General features: G+C 38.7%; 1 protein-coding gene across 1 annotated transcript in view; it reads right to left on the minus strand.

Annotated features, from left to right (window-relative positions):
* The window catches only part of ADCY2 (adenylate cyclase 2), a 138,669-nt gene that overhangs the window by 86,915 nt on the left and 33,132 nt on the right, over positions 1–18,622 (minus strand). Inside the window, exon 3 of the mRNA XM_063298714.1 lies at positions 6,153–6,314. Coding sequence (XP_063154784.1) covers positions 6,153–6,314 — 162 coding nt within the window. The remainder of the gene's footprint in view (positions 1–6,152; positions 6,315–18,622) is intronic.

Consider the following 18,622-nt stretch of genomic DNA (forward strand, 5'->3'; position numbering starts at 1 on the left):
CTTTTATTGAAACAGCTGAGCAGCCAGATTTTTTAAACTTATTGTTTATTTTATTTATTCATTAAAACTATTTATATAGCCACTCATCTCACCAAGGTGATTCTAGGTGGTATACAGAAATTAAAGTTAAAAAAAAATAATAATAGCACAGTTACAAAAACAATATTCAAAACCATGTTGTCATGTATGCCTGGAGTAAAAAAATGTTCTCCTTCAGATCATTAAAATAAAACAGTCAGACAACAGGAATGCTTAACCTCCTAGCCCAAATACTTGTGGGAACATCCAGGTCTTTAATTCTTTATGAAAGACCAACAGGGTCAGGGCCATCTGGTTCTCTGTGACAATGCACTTCCATAGGGCGGACAGTGACAGAGAAGGTATGACTCCTAGTTCCCACAAGATGACAGTGTCTAATAGGACCTGGAGCATGCCGACTCAGACCCGCAAATAATCTGACCAGCTGCCATGTAAGACTTTATAGGTAATAACCAGCGTATTAAATTGCACCCAGAAATCTACAGAGGTACTAAATAGTTATACCATATCATATGTAGCCTCAGTCTGTTGGACTGAGCTGAAGAACCAAATACAGGCAGTCCTCGCTTAGCGACCACTCATTCAAAGTTACAACAGCACTGAACAAGACTTATGGCCAGTCCTCAAAGCTGCAGCTATCACAGCATCCCTGTGGTCACATGATCGTGATTTGGGCACTTGGCAACTGGCCTGCAATTACAATGGCTGCAGCATCCTGTGGTCACAAGTTCGCCATTTGTGACCTTCACTCCATCTTCCGACAAGCAAAGTCAATGGGGAGCCAGCAGGAAGCCTCAAATTGTGGACATGTGACACCATGCTTAACAACCGCACTTGATTCACTTAACAACCTCAACTGGAACTGCTGGAACTGCCATTGTAAGGCAGCAGGGTCACATGATTTTTTGCTTTATAACCGCTTCGCTTAGCAATGGAGTTCCAGGTCCTAATTATGGTTGTTAACTGAGGAGTACCTGTATAATCTCTTCCCTGCTTATCCAGCCCTGGATGAGGGCATGGTGTGTGGCTGCTCTCTTCAAGAACATTTTTTTAAATAAATCAACAGGAATTCACTCATGTAGATTACAACAAAGAAAACATAGGAGCATTTTACTAATTTTTAAAATTATTATTTGTGCCTTTAAGTCAGCCTGCAGTTAGCAACATTTTCAGAAGTGGTTTGCCCTTGTCTGCTTCCTAGGGCTGAAAGGGTGACTTACCAAAAGTCATCTACCTGGCTTTGTGCCTAAAGCAGAACTAGAACTCATGGCCTCCCACTTCTAGTCCAGTGCCTTTAACCACTACACCAAACTGTTTCTCTTTACCAAATTGCTCAGTATGTATTCAGCTTGATTATATTAAATTTATTGATCACAATCAAAATAAAGTTTAGCTATACAGTATCTTTTTAATATCTATCTATATTTAAAACACAATTAATATTAGTAATTTTTAGTATTTAGATTTGTATGTGCTCAAATCTAAACACATTACAAGGTCTATTTTCCTAATATATTGTTTACCTAATATAGGAATGCCTTCCTGGTATATATATATTTACCTTATATATATTATAAATATATATAAGCTTTGGCACTTTCCGGCACTCTGCTGGATTCCTGATAGCTGAAATAACACTATTTTTTAATGGATTGAAGTTTTTTTTTAATGTTATTCTGACAACTTAATTTTAGTGCTAAACTAGAACTGCTGCACATAATTTCATAGCTGATCCTTGCATTCCATTAAAGAAAAGTGGGAAAGGAGGCAGGGAATGTGGATTTGAATCCTGCTATTTAAATTGAGAAAGACTTCTTGCTATCAGTGCGTGATTCTACCTGACTTCTAGAATCCTGATCCAAACCTTCCTTGCCTTCATTTCAGTTCAATTTAGTACATGGAAAAAACCTCAGTTCTATAAGGGTCCATCATGTGATTAACAGCTATTTTGACTCTAAGTCTAGCTTCATAAATTATCTTAACTCATTATTTGTTTAATCATGGTTTACAATAAATCACAACAGACTGGGTGCATAAAACACACTAAGCCAAAACTAAATAAATCACATAAATATTAATTAGGGTGATGTCCCACACAGGGCCACAACTAGGGTCTGTGTCACCCAGGGCAACCATGGATTCCACGCCCATTTTGGCGCCCCCCCAGCACTCATTTTGGCACCCCCCCAGCACAGCGCCTGGGGCACATGCCCCGCTTGCCCCTCCCCAGTTGCGGCCCTGGTCCCACATTATCAGTATGCATAGGGGTCCCGTATCAGTAGAAATCTGGACAAATACTAGATGACAGTAAAGAGATTTGGAAATGGTTAAATTTCTATGGGAGGAACAAAGACCCAGGATTTTTCTTTTAACACTGCATATAATAGTGATGGTTTTAATTATCCTGAGTTTAAAAATGCCTTTGGCATACTTACTAACTTTAACAATCTATGAACATGACACTGATCATTTACTGCTGTGGGCTCAACGTGAGAGTTATGATTTGGCACCCCTAAGGTCCTGGCAAGTTCTTGGTTTTAACTATAGTAGGAATTTGGTTATTTTTTCTGCACTAAAGGCAATCAGACATATTTGGCCTTTATTTGGAAGCAATTTAAAAATTAATTTTAGTTTTCATGAGAAATTGATGCCTTGGAATAATTCTAATTAAAAATGGCTGGTAATTTTTTTACCATAGGCTGAAAATGGAATTATCATTCTTAACCAATTAATAAGTAATGATACATTTACAATTCTGAAGCATTAGAAGAAGAATACAACTTGCTTAAAATGGCCAAAGGGCAGTAGCTACAGTTAAAAGCCTTGGTATTTTCTCCGCTTGGCTCCTATGTGCCAGCAACCTCCAAAATCCCAGAAAGCTTGAATGTATTGGAGAAGACTTCCATAGAGCACAAACCAGCAATATATTATTACCAAAAAGTATTTTTTTAAAACAGAAATGAATGTGAATAATATATAAAAACTTGGAATAGACATCTGGGATATCCTCTAGTGCAAAATCAATACCTTCCAGTTTAAAGAAATATGAAGGATGTTTTATATGATTTAAAAACTCAGCTAGTTCAGAAAAATTCTTTTTCAGATTTATAGATCTCTCAAAGATTGTTCAGGAAAAGATCGCTATCATTTTTCTATATTGGAGGTATAATAAACTTGAAGGAGGAACGTAAATGCACCTGCTATGAACATTTCCACTGGGACTCCCTTATTAGTTAGATATTATTACTATGGTGAATCAGGTTCATGGAAAGAAGATAAGGGTAAAAATGTTGACGTGTTGTTAAATTATATTTCAAAAAATCTGGAACTTGTCATTTTTGGAGAATGTAAGAAATAGCATGCCTGGACTGTTGCAAAGGTGATTTGAAATTCGAACAGTTTTGCATTTTTATTACCAGATACTTTTTTTTATCCTGGTTAATTTCTTTTCTTTTGAGTGGGGGGCTCTTTTTAACATTTTTTTTCTTTTTTTATTAGTCTTCTGGCTTTCCTTTCATGCATATAATTTGTTATAGTTTTATAGTCTACAAATAAACTTGTAACTTTCTCCAATTGTCATGTTTTTAAAGAAAATGCAATTGTATGGTTTTTAAATTTCAATAAGTGTGAGTGTTTGTGTGTATGTATAGATACAATACACATAATACATATAATATACAGTACTGTGCAAAAGTTTTAGGCAGGTATGAAAAAAATGCTGTAAAGTAAGAATGCTTTCAAAAATACAGTATATATTGTAATTGTTTATCAATTTACAAAATGCAAAGTGAGCAAACAGAAGAAAAATCCAAATCAAATCAGTATTTGGTGTGACCACCCTTTGCCTTCAAAACAGCATCAATTCTTCTAGGTACACTTGCACACAGTTTTTGAAGGAACTCTGCAGGTAGGTTGTTCCAGACATCTTGGAGAACCACAGATCTCCTGTGGATGTAGGCTGCCTCAGATCCTTCTGTCTCTTCATGTAATCTCAGACAGACTCGACGATGTTGAGATCAGGGCTCCGTGGGGGCCAAACCGTCACTTCCAGGACTCCTTGTTCTTCTGTACGCTGAAGATAGTTCTTCATGACATTGGCTGTATGTTTGGGGTCGTTGTCCTGCTGCAGAATAAATCTGGGGCCAATCACACGCCTCCCTGATGGTATGGCATGATGGATAAGTATCTGCCTGTATTTCTCAGCATTTAGGACACCACTGATCCTGACCAAATCTCCAACTCCATTTGCAGAAATGCAGCCCCAAACTTGCAAGGAACCTCCACCATGCTTCACTGTTGGCTGCAGACACTCCTTATTCTACCGCTCTCCAGCCCTTCGGCGAACAAACTGCCTCCTGCAAAGCCAAATATTTCAAATTGTGACTCATCAGTCCAGAGCACCTGCTGCCATTTTTCTGCGCCCCAGTTCCTATGTTTTTGCGCATAGTTGAGTCGCTTAGCCTTGTTTCCATGTCTGAGGTATGGCTTTTTGGCTGCAATTCTCCCATGAAGACCACTTCTGGCCAGACTTCTCTGACAGTAGATGGGTGTACCTGGGTCCCACTGGTTTCCACCAGTTCTGTGCTGATGGCGCTGATGGACATCTTCCGATGTTGAAGGGAAGTAAGCATGATGTGTCTTTCATCTGCTGCATCAAGTTTCCTTGGCTGACCACTGCATCTACGGTCCTCAACGTTGCCCATTTCTTTGTGCTTCTTCAAAAGAGCTTGAACAGCACATCTTGAAACCCCAGTCTGTTTTGAAATTTTTGCCTGCGAGAGACTTGTTGATGCAGTATAACTACCTTGTAGTTACAGCCAATGTCATGAAGAACTATCTTCAGTGTACAGAAGAACAAGGAGTCCTGGAAGTGATGGTTTGGCCCCCACGGAGCCCTGATCTCAACATCGTCGAGTCTGTCTGAGATTACATGAAGAGACAGAAGGATCTGAGGCAGCCTACATCCACAGGAGATCTGTGGTTAGTTCTCCAAGATGTCTGGAACAACCTACCTGCCGAGTTCCTTCAAAAACTGTGTGCAAGTGTACCTAGAAGAATTGATGCTATTTTGAAGGCAAAGGGTGGTCACACCAAATACTGATTTGATTTGGATTTCTCTTCTGTTTGCTCACTTTGCATTTTGTAAATTGATAAACAATTACAATATATACTGTATTTTTGAAAGCATTCTTACTTTACAGCATTTTTTCACACCTGCCTAAAACTTTTGCACAGTACTGTATAATAAATATAATCAACTCTTTGCCCCCATCTAGTGGTTGTTCAGATTTTTGAAGTCTGGATATGGTAAACCTATGCATTGCTGATATAGATACGTTTCCTGTTGTAAAGGAAGTCATCGCAGGTCAGTGACAGCATTAACAGGCAGTTGTGTCTAAGGAAAACTAATTCTCTTGCATCTTTGGTTTAGGTTGCTTGAGAGATCCAATCATATCTGAGGCCAAAACAGATCACCTACTTCCAGTTGAAGCTGATTTGAAACAATTAAGGCCAGCCTTGTGAATCAGAGAAGCAGAGATGAAGGTTTTGCATTTGTAGGAGCCTTTTATATTTAGTTCATTTGTTAAGGCACATTAGAAGTTCCCTCACAGCACATTTTTGGGAATTACTAGACAACCCTGTGACCCATTGGGTCATCCTTTGAGAGAAAGGTAGTGCAATCTGATGTGACCAGAATGAACATTAAATTTTAGGCTAACCATATTCACTTTGGCAAAAGGGCTCCTCTGGATCCCTATCTTCAAATTGCTTCAGCAGAAGGCATGGCTGCTTGGAAGTCCCCTTGAAGTCTTCACAGCATGCCTGTACCTGTGCAGAAGGCATTTTTGCTGAGAAAGTTAGTAAAGAACGGAGCCTTCTCACATGATGTGCACAAATCAACATTTCCTAGCAGACCCAGGAGATGCAAAGAATTCCTATGAAATTTAGAAATAGGATATTCCAAAATAAACAGATGTAGAATTCTATGATATGATTTTTAGAAGTGCAATAATAGATCTTGTCATATTCCTAATTATATACTGCTCACATTTCCTGTCCAAGACAATCATCAAATCATTTTGCATGTAATGACCCATGCTCTGAAAACATACCTGCCAAACCAATTGTTCCTTCATGATGTCTGCGGATGATATACAGATGCTGAGCACAATGGTATGTGATGCAGAGGTTAGAACGCTGGCAATTATTGCATCTTGCATGTTGAAGGGCAGCATGGTATAGACGACAAAAATGATGAATAGGAAAAATGATACCTGTGCAGAGAAGACAAAAGCAACTCATATAAAAAATAACTCAAAAACCCTTAAAAATCTGCATTAGATAAAGTGGGATTAGCTACAGTCCAAAGTGTGATACGCCCTGCCTTGGTTTGCCCCAAATAATGATACTAGGCTCATTTGTTTTGACATGGCATGATATGCAAAGCTGGCAAATTATATTAACCCAGGTTTATGGTTTAAGCACGGAGTGTAAACTGAGTTAAATCTGTCACATCAACCTATTGTTCAAAAACCTTTCTCTTGAAAGTGGTTTGTGCAACCCAGTCTGGAGGAGGAATGCTGCTGTTCATGATCCAGTACCCTACTGGATATGAACGAACAGCAGCATTCAAAGTTAACAGTCCAGTCTGATTTGGTTTCCTGGTGATACTTGCTTTTTTTTAAGTTATAAACAAATAGTTTATAACAAGGGTTATACAAGCCAGTTTTTGTGGCTTCCATGTGTTTTCAAATTTGTTTCTTTTTCGTAGAGTCTTCATAGTCCACTGATGTGCTTTACAAAGTAGGAGGGTCAACTCAGCAGCTGAAGTTTAGGTTAAGATGGTTTAGGATAACAACAGATGAGGTTAGTTAGGTGGGGATGGTGGGTGGTTGACTTGTCAGATGGGACCTATGATCTAGAATTGTGGGGTACAGGAGAGGAAGACTGACAGTGGAATGAGGGCAGACCGTATGATCCAGATGGGCAGACCGTATAATCCAGTTGGTGAGAGACAAGGGATATATGGTGGGAACCTGGGAGTGGGCTGCTCACAGGAAAGTAATTTCCGTGTCTTCAAAAAATTCTACTTTCTGGCCCCAGAATTCAGTCCCAAACCCAGGTCACCAGGTCCTCAGAGGCCTTGGCCTTTCGCTGCTACCAAATGTCAGGTTGGTCTGTAACAAAGCAATCCTCATCCAGAATCTTATCCTGGATGCGGCGGCTGATCTGGTGTGTATTACCAAGACCTGGATGGGCCTAAACTGGGGTGTTCCTCTCTTGGAGAGATACCCACCTGAGTTTCAAGTGTGGCAATAGCCACAAGTTCAGAAGGGTAGGTAGCAATTGTCATCCAGGAAGGCTTAAGGACTTCCAGGGGCTCTGCACTGCAGATAACTGGGTATGAGACCCTGCGGTTCCAGCTGAGCCATAAGGATGCATTGGGTTTGTTTCTGCTGTACAGGCCTCCTTGCTGCACAGTGACATTTCTGCCTGAACTGCTGGATTCCATTGCCAAGTTGGTGGTTGAGGATTTGGTTTTTATTAGTTTTATCAGGTCATGCCATCTTATTGGGGATGTTTTATTGGTTGTTTTTACTGTAAGCCTCCCATACAGTAGTTGACTGAGTTGGGCAGTTCTATACACTTGATTAGATAGATAGATAGATAGATAGATAGATAGATAAATAAATAAATAAATAAATGTCTTCCTTGATATGACCAGCCCAGTATACTTCGCAAAAATCCAAACAATTTTTAACAAGATCATTGTTTGTTACAAATTGTGCAGTGATTCATCTATGGGCAAAAAACTTTAAAAGCGAAGACTTAAGTTAAGCCCCCATATCATATCAAGCAACACTTCATTTTATTTTTTTGTTGCACTTCTAGTCTGACTAATAAATACCATTCTCTGAACAATGTACAAATAAATATTTAACCAAGGTTTACTGGCCAAGCCATAAATAGCTGAATTCAAATAAAACACTAAGCCACAAACAGCTGGGTTCACACAGAGTGGTAAGTCACAAGCAAAGCATATTATTGCCTACTGTGATAAATCAAGCCACGGTAGCATATTACAGTACTGGTACAAAATAATCTGATATTTAAAGACTAGATGAACTGTGTAATGCAGTTTAAAAATGGTCACAAATAAATTGTAATACAATCACACAGTTCCCACAATGGGAACTTAATTCTTGGTTTCTCTAGTGAAAATATATTACCTTAACCAGACAGATTTGAGCAGTCCTCCAAATTTGTTTAGTCTGAAAAGACTTCAGTACATTGTCTCTTCCCCTCCTTATCTGCAACAACTGGAAATTCCAAGCTATCTTACTTTGGCTCAGTGACTTACCCTCCCTCAGCCAACACTGAAGGCAGATAGAAGAAACTTCCTATGGAGGAAAGACAGTGCCCATGTGCTTCTGGGCAGGTCAAAATTGTAGCACAAGTCCTCCTCTATTGCCCATTGTACAGATACGCTTGTGACAATCTTATTATCCCATTCCTAGCCAAGTATCCAACTTCACAAGCCATTTCTATACTTCTTGGCTAATTTCAGATGAGGACTCTGCCTTTACCTACAGCCTTTTAAATTCTGCGCAGCAGCATATTGAACACGATGGACTCTAAGTCTGGCCCAAGCAGACCATTATCTGCACCCCTGCAGCCTGTAGCTAATACTGTGCCAACTGCGGGCAGCTGACAGTCCTAGGCTTCACAGACCCACATGCCCAACCAGGGACTGGAAGGGCATTATGTATGCACGCATGACTACCCCGCTGGTGTTAGAGAGGTAGGTCTGTGGCCAGGCTTACAAATATTTTAAGTAATGGAATATGAAACAGCTATTCTAATCCCCCAAACTTTTAACTCTAATTATTAACTTCTAAGTGTTAATTTCTTAGTGTCTTTTAGTTACCCCCTTCCCTAGATTTAGGGCTAATTTTTTACTATTTTATGGCTCAGAATTTCATGTTCTTAGTTGCCTTTTAGTTGTTTTGCAATTTTCCAGTTTTGTATAGTCTTACATCGCTCACCTTGATTGCTTATTAGTGCACTCTCTATGGGTCTTGCCCTTTCACAGTCTTAGCTGAATCTTATTTTTGTATGTAACCTGGTATTGGACCACAACAATAAAGATTTGTTTTGATTTGACCCTAACCACTGCCCTACACTAGCTTTCCTGATAAGTGAAATTACCGCTCAGAACATTTCTGAACTGGCTGAAGGACCAAGATTACTTCCACAAGCAGCCCAATATAGAGGACACTTAGGAATAATGCTATACATTTTTATTTCTCTTTTTTTTCCAGCTTGCAGTTCTCTGAAGTTGTGCATCAAATGCAGTTCTTTGTAAACTTTTGACTCTTGCAGAACTTAAGAATCTCAGAAGACGTTGTTTGCTTTACAGTTTTGATTTATATTTAAGTAATTCACATTTCTCTGAATAATAAACTAAAATTCCAATGTTACATTCCCAAATTTTGCAATGCAGTTCTTCAGTTAAAACACACACACACACACACACAAATATGTGTATGTGAGGAAAACCATGTCCAGTAATGTGGGTATTAGTTTAAAGAAATTTTATGAACACATTAGAGAAAAATGCCTGGAGAAATATTAAATTTGAAAAGAGAATATTAACAATGCACATATTAGAATACATATAAATGAAAACACATACAAACTTTTGGGCAGACATTTTGAAAAGTATGAATACTGAAGTTTACATTTAACTATAAATCAGACAAAATCTCCTGCAGTTCCTAAGTGTATTACAGTAATCTAATTTACATAAGGAGTCACATATGATTTCTGTATATTTCACAAATTTTGCTTTGCTTATAAGCAATACTTCTATAGCACAACCTAGCAGCAAAATTATTCAAGAAGGCAGGGGCACAGAAACATTTCTGATATAAAATAGCAAACACATCTAAACATTTACATTTTCAAATAGCCAAATTCATCCATTCATGGAGTAATTTTACTCACCATTTAATTTTAACCTTGATTTAATACAAAATCAATAGAAAATTAATTAATACAAAATAAATTAATTAATGCAAAATTAAATAACACAAAATTAATACTCAGTTTAATACAAACATGTTGACCGCAGTTTAATACAATGCCTTCCAAATAATTCTGCAGTAAATGATTCTTCCAAAAGGAAGGTCACACATTTCATACAAACGCATGATATTAGAGCAATATAGGAAAAGGAATAGAGAAAGTAGCATATATTTCTGGTTAGTAGAAATACAGTGATAGAGGATTTTGTCCTTTTTGTATGATATTAATCCTTTAATTGTTTACCACTTTGCCTAATCACCATTAGTTGAATAATAGTGGTTAAGGTGCTGGGCTAGAAACCAGGAAACCTTGGCCCAGTCACTCTCTCTCAGCCCACCTCACCTCACAGGGTTGTTGTTGTGGGGAAAATAGAAGGAGGAAGGAGTATTAGGTATGTTCACCGCCTTGAGTTATTTATAAAAATAAGGCAGGATAAAAATTAAATAAACAAAATATATACACTTTTAGTTTAAATCACATTTGGAGGCTTTATGAGGTAGAGAAGCAATTTTGAGACAATAAGAAGTTGAGAAGTGGTGAACAGAAATGGTTCAGTGCCCTCTTCCTCATTACCCCTCTGTTCTATGTCCCTACCCAAAAAAGTTGCTTTTCCTTTTCCAGGGAATATTTTGACTCCAGGATCTTTAGTGAGAAATAGTATGAAGTAGACAGTGATTTTAAACCTCCAACCTCCAGCAAGCTTTATGTCACCCAAACTGTTTAATAAGTAAAGTAGTACATCTCTGAAGCTGATGATGAAGGATAAAGCAAAAGAAGATGGAAGATGTCACTGCAACACATACAGAATTTATTTTCTTTCAATTATTTTTCCCCATGACAGCTTCTGCTATAAAATACTGCAGACTCTGTTGCTCGGAAACTGAGAACCTCATTCTTAAATGTAAATTGTTTTCAATACATCAAATAGACAATTCTAACAGAAAGCAGTCTGGATCTTATTACAGCCCACCACACTTGAGTGAAGATAGTTTAGACTACTGCTATTTCACTACTGCTACTGTCACCTGGCGCACGTACTTTCTTATACAATGAGCAGAAGAGACACTTTATGCCTGCCGAATAGTTTAAAGGAATCTGTATCTCTGAATTTCTGTTCAATTATTTTTACCTTTATTTATATTATTTATTATTGTATTTTATACTGTGTATTTTATGGTTGTTGTTTTTAATCGATTGTTGTAAACCACCCAGAGTCCCCCGACGGGAGGAGATGGGCGGGGACAAATTAGATAGATAGATAGATAGATAGATAGATAGATAGATAGATAGATAGATAGAGTTGATTTTTTCCTTTAAAATGGTCAGCTTTCACATTTGGAAAACAACAACTGTTCCATCCCAACCACAGAGTAGTGTTACTGCCAAATATAGCACATGACATGCGAATATATCTGGTTTCATTTCCCACACGCAAATAGGTAGAACATCTTGATATGTGGAAAGATTAACTGTCTGCTTCAGAGCTCTCCATTAACAAATGGGTCATTCGCTTCATAGCAACTGACTCTGGAGTAAACACAAAGAACATCAAATTCACTGGCTGTTGATGATAAGTGTATACAATACCAGGGTTGTGAAATAAAGTTGCTGCCACCATTCCTTCATTTCCACATGTCATGTTGCAATCAAGGATCTTTCAACACACAATTCTAAGCCATTTCAGGTTGCAACCCTACAATGATTTATCTAGAAGTAAGCTTTGTTGAACTCAATGGGCCTTACTTAGGAGTAGACATTGTAATGCCACATAAACCTGAGGGACTGTCTTATCCCCATCACATCAACCTGTCCTACCTGGTCATGCAGAGAGGGGATGCTACAGACCCCGTCTGTAAGAGAATTCCATCTGGTGGGGTCCAGAAGGCGGGTCTTCTCTGCAGCAGCTCCCACCCTTTGGAACTTCCTTCCCCCAGAAGTGAGGTTAGCCCCCTCTCTCCTGGACTTCATAAAAAAACTAAAGACCTGGTTTTGCCACCATGCTTGGAGTGGGGAGAGGAAGAGCCAGTCTTGCGACTGGCTGGTTCCCTAGTCCTGCCTGGGACCGGCTTTACTGGCTCATGGGCTGAATTAGATCTGCCGTTACTTAGATTTGACTATATTTTATATATTTATTGATTATTGGTATTATTTATTATTTTTATTGAATTTTAAATTGTTTTTACTGTGAACCGCCCAGGATCCCTCCTTGTGGGGGAGATGGGTGGTGATAAAAATATGATAAAAAAATAAATAAATAAACATCATCTAATCTTAAGTCCTATTAACTAAATGTTGCCTGAGGTGTTCCAGCATTATTTCTTTTGCTCTCCCTTTTGTTTAAAATCCCACCTAAATAAAAGCCCAAGGGACTGAAAAGCTTGCTTACTTCATTAATAAGCTCCTGCTTTTGTTTAAATAAATAAACCTCACAACAATTTCAAGCCACTGGTTTTCCAAAGTAACAAAAGAAATCATTTGCACTGGTTGCTCTTGCCTCAGCTTTACCAAAAGCTTTTGAGCACAGCCTGCTGAAACTCTTTCAGCTCCTCAAAATACTCTGAAGGAAACATTTATATCCAGAACGTTAGAAGAGATATTTCAGATTCTTCTGATCCCAGCCTCTTGGTTTGCTGCCATTGTCTATGAAAAGGACAGTAGTTTCCACAGTAAAGTAACCTGTGTTGCCCCAGATATTAACCTGTCACCCCAGATATTTATGACGTCCTTACTGTTATTCCAACATTAGCAAGAAATAACACTAAAATTAACTGAAAGGAAGAAAAGGGCTTTCTTTCTTTGTGCATGCCACTTCAACCCTAACCAACTCTACGTGGCAGACTTTCCCAATTCCTGTATGGAGATTAAAATGATAAATGTAATAAAGATAAGCAAGATAGTATCAACCACAACTTACCACCCCCAGGAACAAGAATCTTAGCAATAAATCACATACTGCATGGGGGAAACCAATCATATAGCAATCCCCAAAGGCTTTTTTGGAATAGGTTAGCTTAATGGCTTTCTTAAACCTTAGTAGGGTTAATGCTAGTCTAATCTCAAGGGCATGCTGTTCCAAAGAAGCAGAAAAGGAAGAGAAATGATATTTTTTTAAAAGTACCAGAAACAGATGTTAATGTATTCCAATCATATTTCAAATACGAAAAATATTGGTAAAAGCTGAAAAGAAACCCAGGACACTTTCCTTTTAAAGAAGAATTATGTTATTTTATAGCTATTTTCTGCAAGCCATCCTTTTCTCAAGTATACTTCAATCTTTCCTTTTTCCTCCTCAACTCCAAAGTCCAAACTTAGGCAATTTTGCTGAAAATATTTATTGAGAAGTTTAATTTTACTGCACAAGCCCATTATTCTAAAGTGTGTAGACCCTTTAACCTTATAGAACTCAAGGACATTCTTTCTCTATTCCATTTACTTGATAATTATAGTTGCACATATCTACTTGCTCATAATTATATTCCACTGTTTATTTCATTTATTTGTATTTTATCCCACCTTACTCAGAGAGCTCAGAATCTCACAATCAAAACAGGTTGTCTAATATAATAACTGGATCCAAAAGGAGGTAAAGAAGAAATAGAAGAATCAATGGGAAAAATGCAGAATTTGAAAATCTTGTTAGTAAAAAAACAAACAAACCCTCAAACACAAAGAGATTGATTCATTCATCTCTGTCACAAAAGGGTAGGGCTATGATGTCACAATCTATTTTAGGCATAATAGATTCCCATTTTGCAAAAGACAAGTACACAGAGATAGGCTTAGCAAACTTATTCACTGGTTGCACAGTTTTTCATGTTGCAGTTTATGAGTCATCTTTCAATATATATAAAAATTACATACAAGGCTTTACATGACAGTTAACTCAAAGAACAAAAATAAGCTCATAGGCACAGCAGAACATACACATGTATGACTGGAAGGCTGTAACTTAAAATACCATTTAAAAGATGCAAAACATCTGTCTTAACTGTCTTACTACATTCTAGCAGCACTGCCCAAATTAGGTCAGGTTGGGGCAGTCTGTCAATAATGTCAATAAATAAGTAAAAATAAATCACCTCTATGCACAGAATTGTCTCTTAACGAACAAAGTTCCTATCTATTTTGGTAAGTCATCTTTGAGCTTGGTTATTACACTTGGCAAAGACTTCAAGCAACTTTCCCTTCTTCTTTGTCACCCTGGCAGCGCTCCTTATAGCAACTGGTAATTGCTGTTGTGCTCCTACAGACCCCATCCTGGGTTCTTGAAGGAAAACCACGGTGACCTCATATTTCCCAGACTATTCCTCAGAACTGACTTAATAATCAGTTAGCACACTCGCACCCGGAAATCCTGGACCAAAAACATAATAGATACCAACCCCAGACTCTGAAATTAATAAATACTGTATGTCCTCCAAATCGTTACTCTAACAGAATGGACATGATTTCTTACCTTGAGAACTACCTTTTTTTAAAGAAAAAGCATGTAGATCCAACAAAGCAGTACAATAGATTTTGCGTAAAATCAATAGTAAAACAATATTGTTAGCTGCTATGAGTACTTTAAAAACCCCTTCTATTTAAGTAATTGCAACAGTAGAGAATTAAAGCATATCCAGGGATCCATTTCCTTATGAAACATAACCATTTAATTTAAAAGCAAGCTTTCAGCCCTATAAATGTGTTTTCAGCCAAAATATTTTGTGTTTGGCCATACTTGCCAAATTCACATTTACTGATCTTCTACTTCTCCATATACAGTTAGAAGGCTTGAAGAAAATTTCATATACTTTACAACCCTGCCCTCTTGTGACTGACATCTGCTGTTGGGTCCACCAGCTGTTACTCTGACATTGTGGCATTGTAACATTTAGGCCAGAGGATAGAACCCCACCAGATGTGTTGTGACTACAACTCAGTGGGATAGCAATAACACTGCTTAGCCTATCTATCATATTAGAGAATTATCACAATCAGAGTAGGCCAAGAATAAAACATACTTGGTAGAGGTGTAGGAAACTTTTCAAGCTTGCAGCTGCTGTTCCAAGAGTTCTAAAAAAACAAATCTCACGTGTTCCGAGACTTCAGAACAAAACAAGGCTGTTTCCAGTGACGGTATTTTAAATGTCCCGGTCATAGGAAACAAATGGTCACGATTCTGATTTCAAAATGTGCATGTTCTGAGTTTTGTCTGACATCAGGATTGTTTCATGTTTTCTTCTTCTAATGGGGCAGAGTAAATTTAGACCATTACAACATTCTACTTCAACTGGGTCTGTTTTGTTTCAAGCTAAGAAATGGGTTTCCCATTTTGTACACATTCTTACTATTTGGGGACAACTAGGAGATACTTGTGGTATTTTTATGGTGGTATTGGATTACTGTATTTGAGCTGGATAAACAGTTTGCTGTGCATACTACCGTATAAAAATGGGTTTTTAAATACACTTGCTTTCCACCTTCCCCTTTCTGTCTCTTGAATCCTAAAGGGATGGTTGCAACAGAACAAGACATCACTGGAAAGGCTTGGGGCCATTTTTTAATCTATAGAACAGCTGGCATACCATTAGGGTGTAGTAATTCAGGGCTATAATAATTATTAATAGTTGCCCATCATTATACAGTATAATATAATTTCATTGTGTCCTCACCACTGCAGTCTTCAGCATGCACCCTCAAAATCCACCTTCCTCAATCAGCAGATCTCCTTTCTGGGTTTCCCCTCCTCTCAACCCTTTCCACTTCCGTATTCCTTCCTCAACTAATTTCTACCCAAAAGGTAGAAAAATAATGAGTACGAAAGCACAAAATGTACAAGTACAAAAATGAACATGCTACAAATGAACAGAAAAAAACATAATATACCCTTAGCTTAGAACAATTCCCCTTTCTCTTCTGGTATTTAGGCAATAACAATAATTATATTGTGCTTCAAAGGGCTAAGAGCAGGAAGATAAATTTACACAAATGCTCACATTCAGGGATGCACGCACAACCACCTCCTTCTGAACTGCAAATGCAACTTCAGAAGGTGGAGGAGGTATGGGGGAAAGACTACTCTGACCAAGCCCGGTGTAATGGAATGTGAGAATGACCTTGGAAGATGGGTAGGGGGGGAAGAGAGATGCTGTCTAGGGAACGATCGGATAAAAGGGGAAGGAGCCTGCAGTTGAGTAATAGACAGAGAAAGAAACTTAGAAAGGACCCACCCTAACATAGCAGGTGGTAAAAAGAGGTAGCAGGAGATTTGTACTTTCAGACTTGCAAGATTGATGTCGGCCCTTCCAGGTAAACCAGACAGGAAACACAACTAGATAAACTAATTCTACTTTATTGTAAGGCTACCTTAACAGAATCTTGCATGTCTGAAAGTACAAATCTCCCACCATCTCTTTTTACCACCTGCTAAGTTAGGGCGGATCCTTTCTAAGCTTTTTCTCTGCCCGTTATTCAGCGGCAGGCTCCTCCCACTTTTATCTGATCGTTTCCTAGGCATTCCCACCCACCACCCACCACCTTCCAAGGTCATTCTCACATTCCATTACATCCAGAGACTTATCTTGGTCTTATTCTCAGGGTACTGCTGGAGACAGACATTACCTTCCTGTCTGCTTCTCAGGACTGCTCAACTTGCTAGTTCTCCCAGCCTGAGTCAAGAAGGAGATTGTAATCCCGGTTATGGTTTGAATATGTGGTTGCCATTCAGTTGTCTGCTGCTGCTGCTTTATTAGTAAGCAGCCTGGCTAGCTGAATTATAATCCATCAAGGCACCTGCTCAGCACAGATCCTTCAGTCTTAAACTGGAAGAGTAGGTGTGGGGTGTAAGTGAACTCTTGTGAATAAGGATGCCCAGTTTTGAATGAGAAGACAGTAAGGACAGGCACTAGGGTTGCCAAATGGAGCTGCTAGACACAAGCCAACATGCACTCATGCCAATATACCCATTTTTTGTCCCTTCTCTGCCTTCACTGGTTCCTGATCGAGCTTGAGAGTCACCTGCAACAAAACTCAAAACAACCTCAAGCTTCTTCTCTCCTCTCCCATTTGAATTTTTCATTTTAAAGAATCCTGAGCATTTTTAGATATTCTAGACTCAAGCCTGGATATAACAGTCTAAAAGTATGGGTCTAACCCTAACCCTAGTGGTGTGTCTTACAGCTTCCTTGGCCCCTTAATTCTGAGAATTCTAGTCTTATCACTTGTGGAAGATACCGGGTGGAGGAAAGGCTGCTTTAGGTTGGCCTCAGGGCTTGCAGAAATTTGGACTGATTACATTTGCCTTATATTCTAGAGGTGACGGACTTGTCCCTGGGGGAGCTGGGGGTGTCGATGACCGACAGGAAACTCTGGCATGGGCTGGTCCATGAAGTCACGAAGAATCAGAAGCGACTAAACGAATAAACAACAACACATTTGCCTTGCCAGCCCCTCATGACCACAGTGAAGAATGTAGAGGAGAAACCTGTAAGAAGGGTTAGGTGAAACCTTGACTCCTCTTGCTTGACACCTGCTGCAGAATTCACTTGAGGTTATTTTTCAGGAAGTAAGTTGTATCCCATAGGCTCACTTTCAGGGCATTTTACTTTGAAATAAAACTGCCACTAAAAACCTCTTTTTCTGGTGTCATTGCTTCCAGACTGGAGGAAGGGTATGCAATCGAAAAGCACCAAGGAAGAGGAGGATCTCCAAGTACTAGGTGAAGGAAATTTATTAAAAAGCCAATGCATTTCAGAAAGGTCTCCAGTGGGTAATTTTTTCTTCAAAATATAGCTAAAGAAAAAAATATATTTATATACAAAGACAACCAGTAACTAGTACATTATCCTTATGTCTCTTAAATTCTTGATCTGCCCAAACAACAATCCTGCACTTATCCCCTGAAAACAGGGAAAGGAGGGGGCAAATATTCCCCTTGGCCTTGCACTCTTGCCAAAACAAACACACACATACCTACATAGAATTCCTGGCCATAATATAGATGCTTGCATTATTGTTTGTACTATTTCTACCTGTTTGCAGACATAGCACTACAAAGCTTACACAGCCTTAACCTGGAGGGGAGTAGTACTTGGGGAAGAGGAAAACTGAGTTGGGACCCTGTGGTTTAAGAACTGTGATTTCAAGCAAGTGATCTGAGTGAAGTGTCAAGCCCAGGCAGTTCTCCAAAAGCTTAATCCATGGCAGTGATAGCAGTTGGTAGCATGGGAGTTTTGGGGGACTTTAGATTACCCAGCAAGACTACATTTTCTTAGTCTGGAAACCAAGTGAACATGAGGAACCAGAGGACTCCTACTTTCTCCTTTCTAGATTTAAAAACTTATTATAGTCCTGAAATATGAGGAGGTTGTATTAGCAAAGGGTTCTCACTTTGTAGGGCTTCCGACATCTTACTTTGCCCCTTTGACATCGACAATTCACACGAGGGCTTTGCAATAGTTTCTTATTTGTCTTAGTCAAGTGAACCCTCTTGCATTTCTAGAACATACTGTAT

Source organism: Candoia aspera, chromosome 3 (genome assembly GCF_035149785.1).
Source record: "Candoia aspera isolate rCanAsp1 chromosome 3, rCanAsp1.hap2, whole genome shotgun sequence".
Classification (NCBI taxonomy): Eukaryota; Metazoa; Chordata; class Lepidosauria; order Squamata; family Boidae; genus Candoia; species Candoia aspera.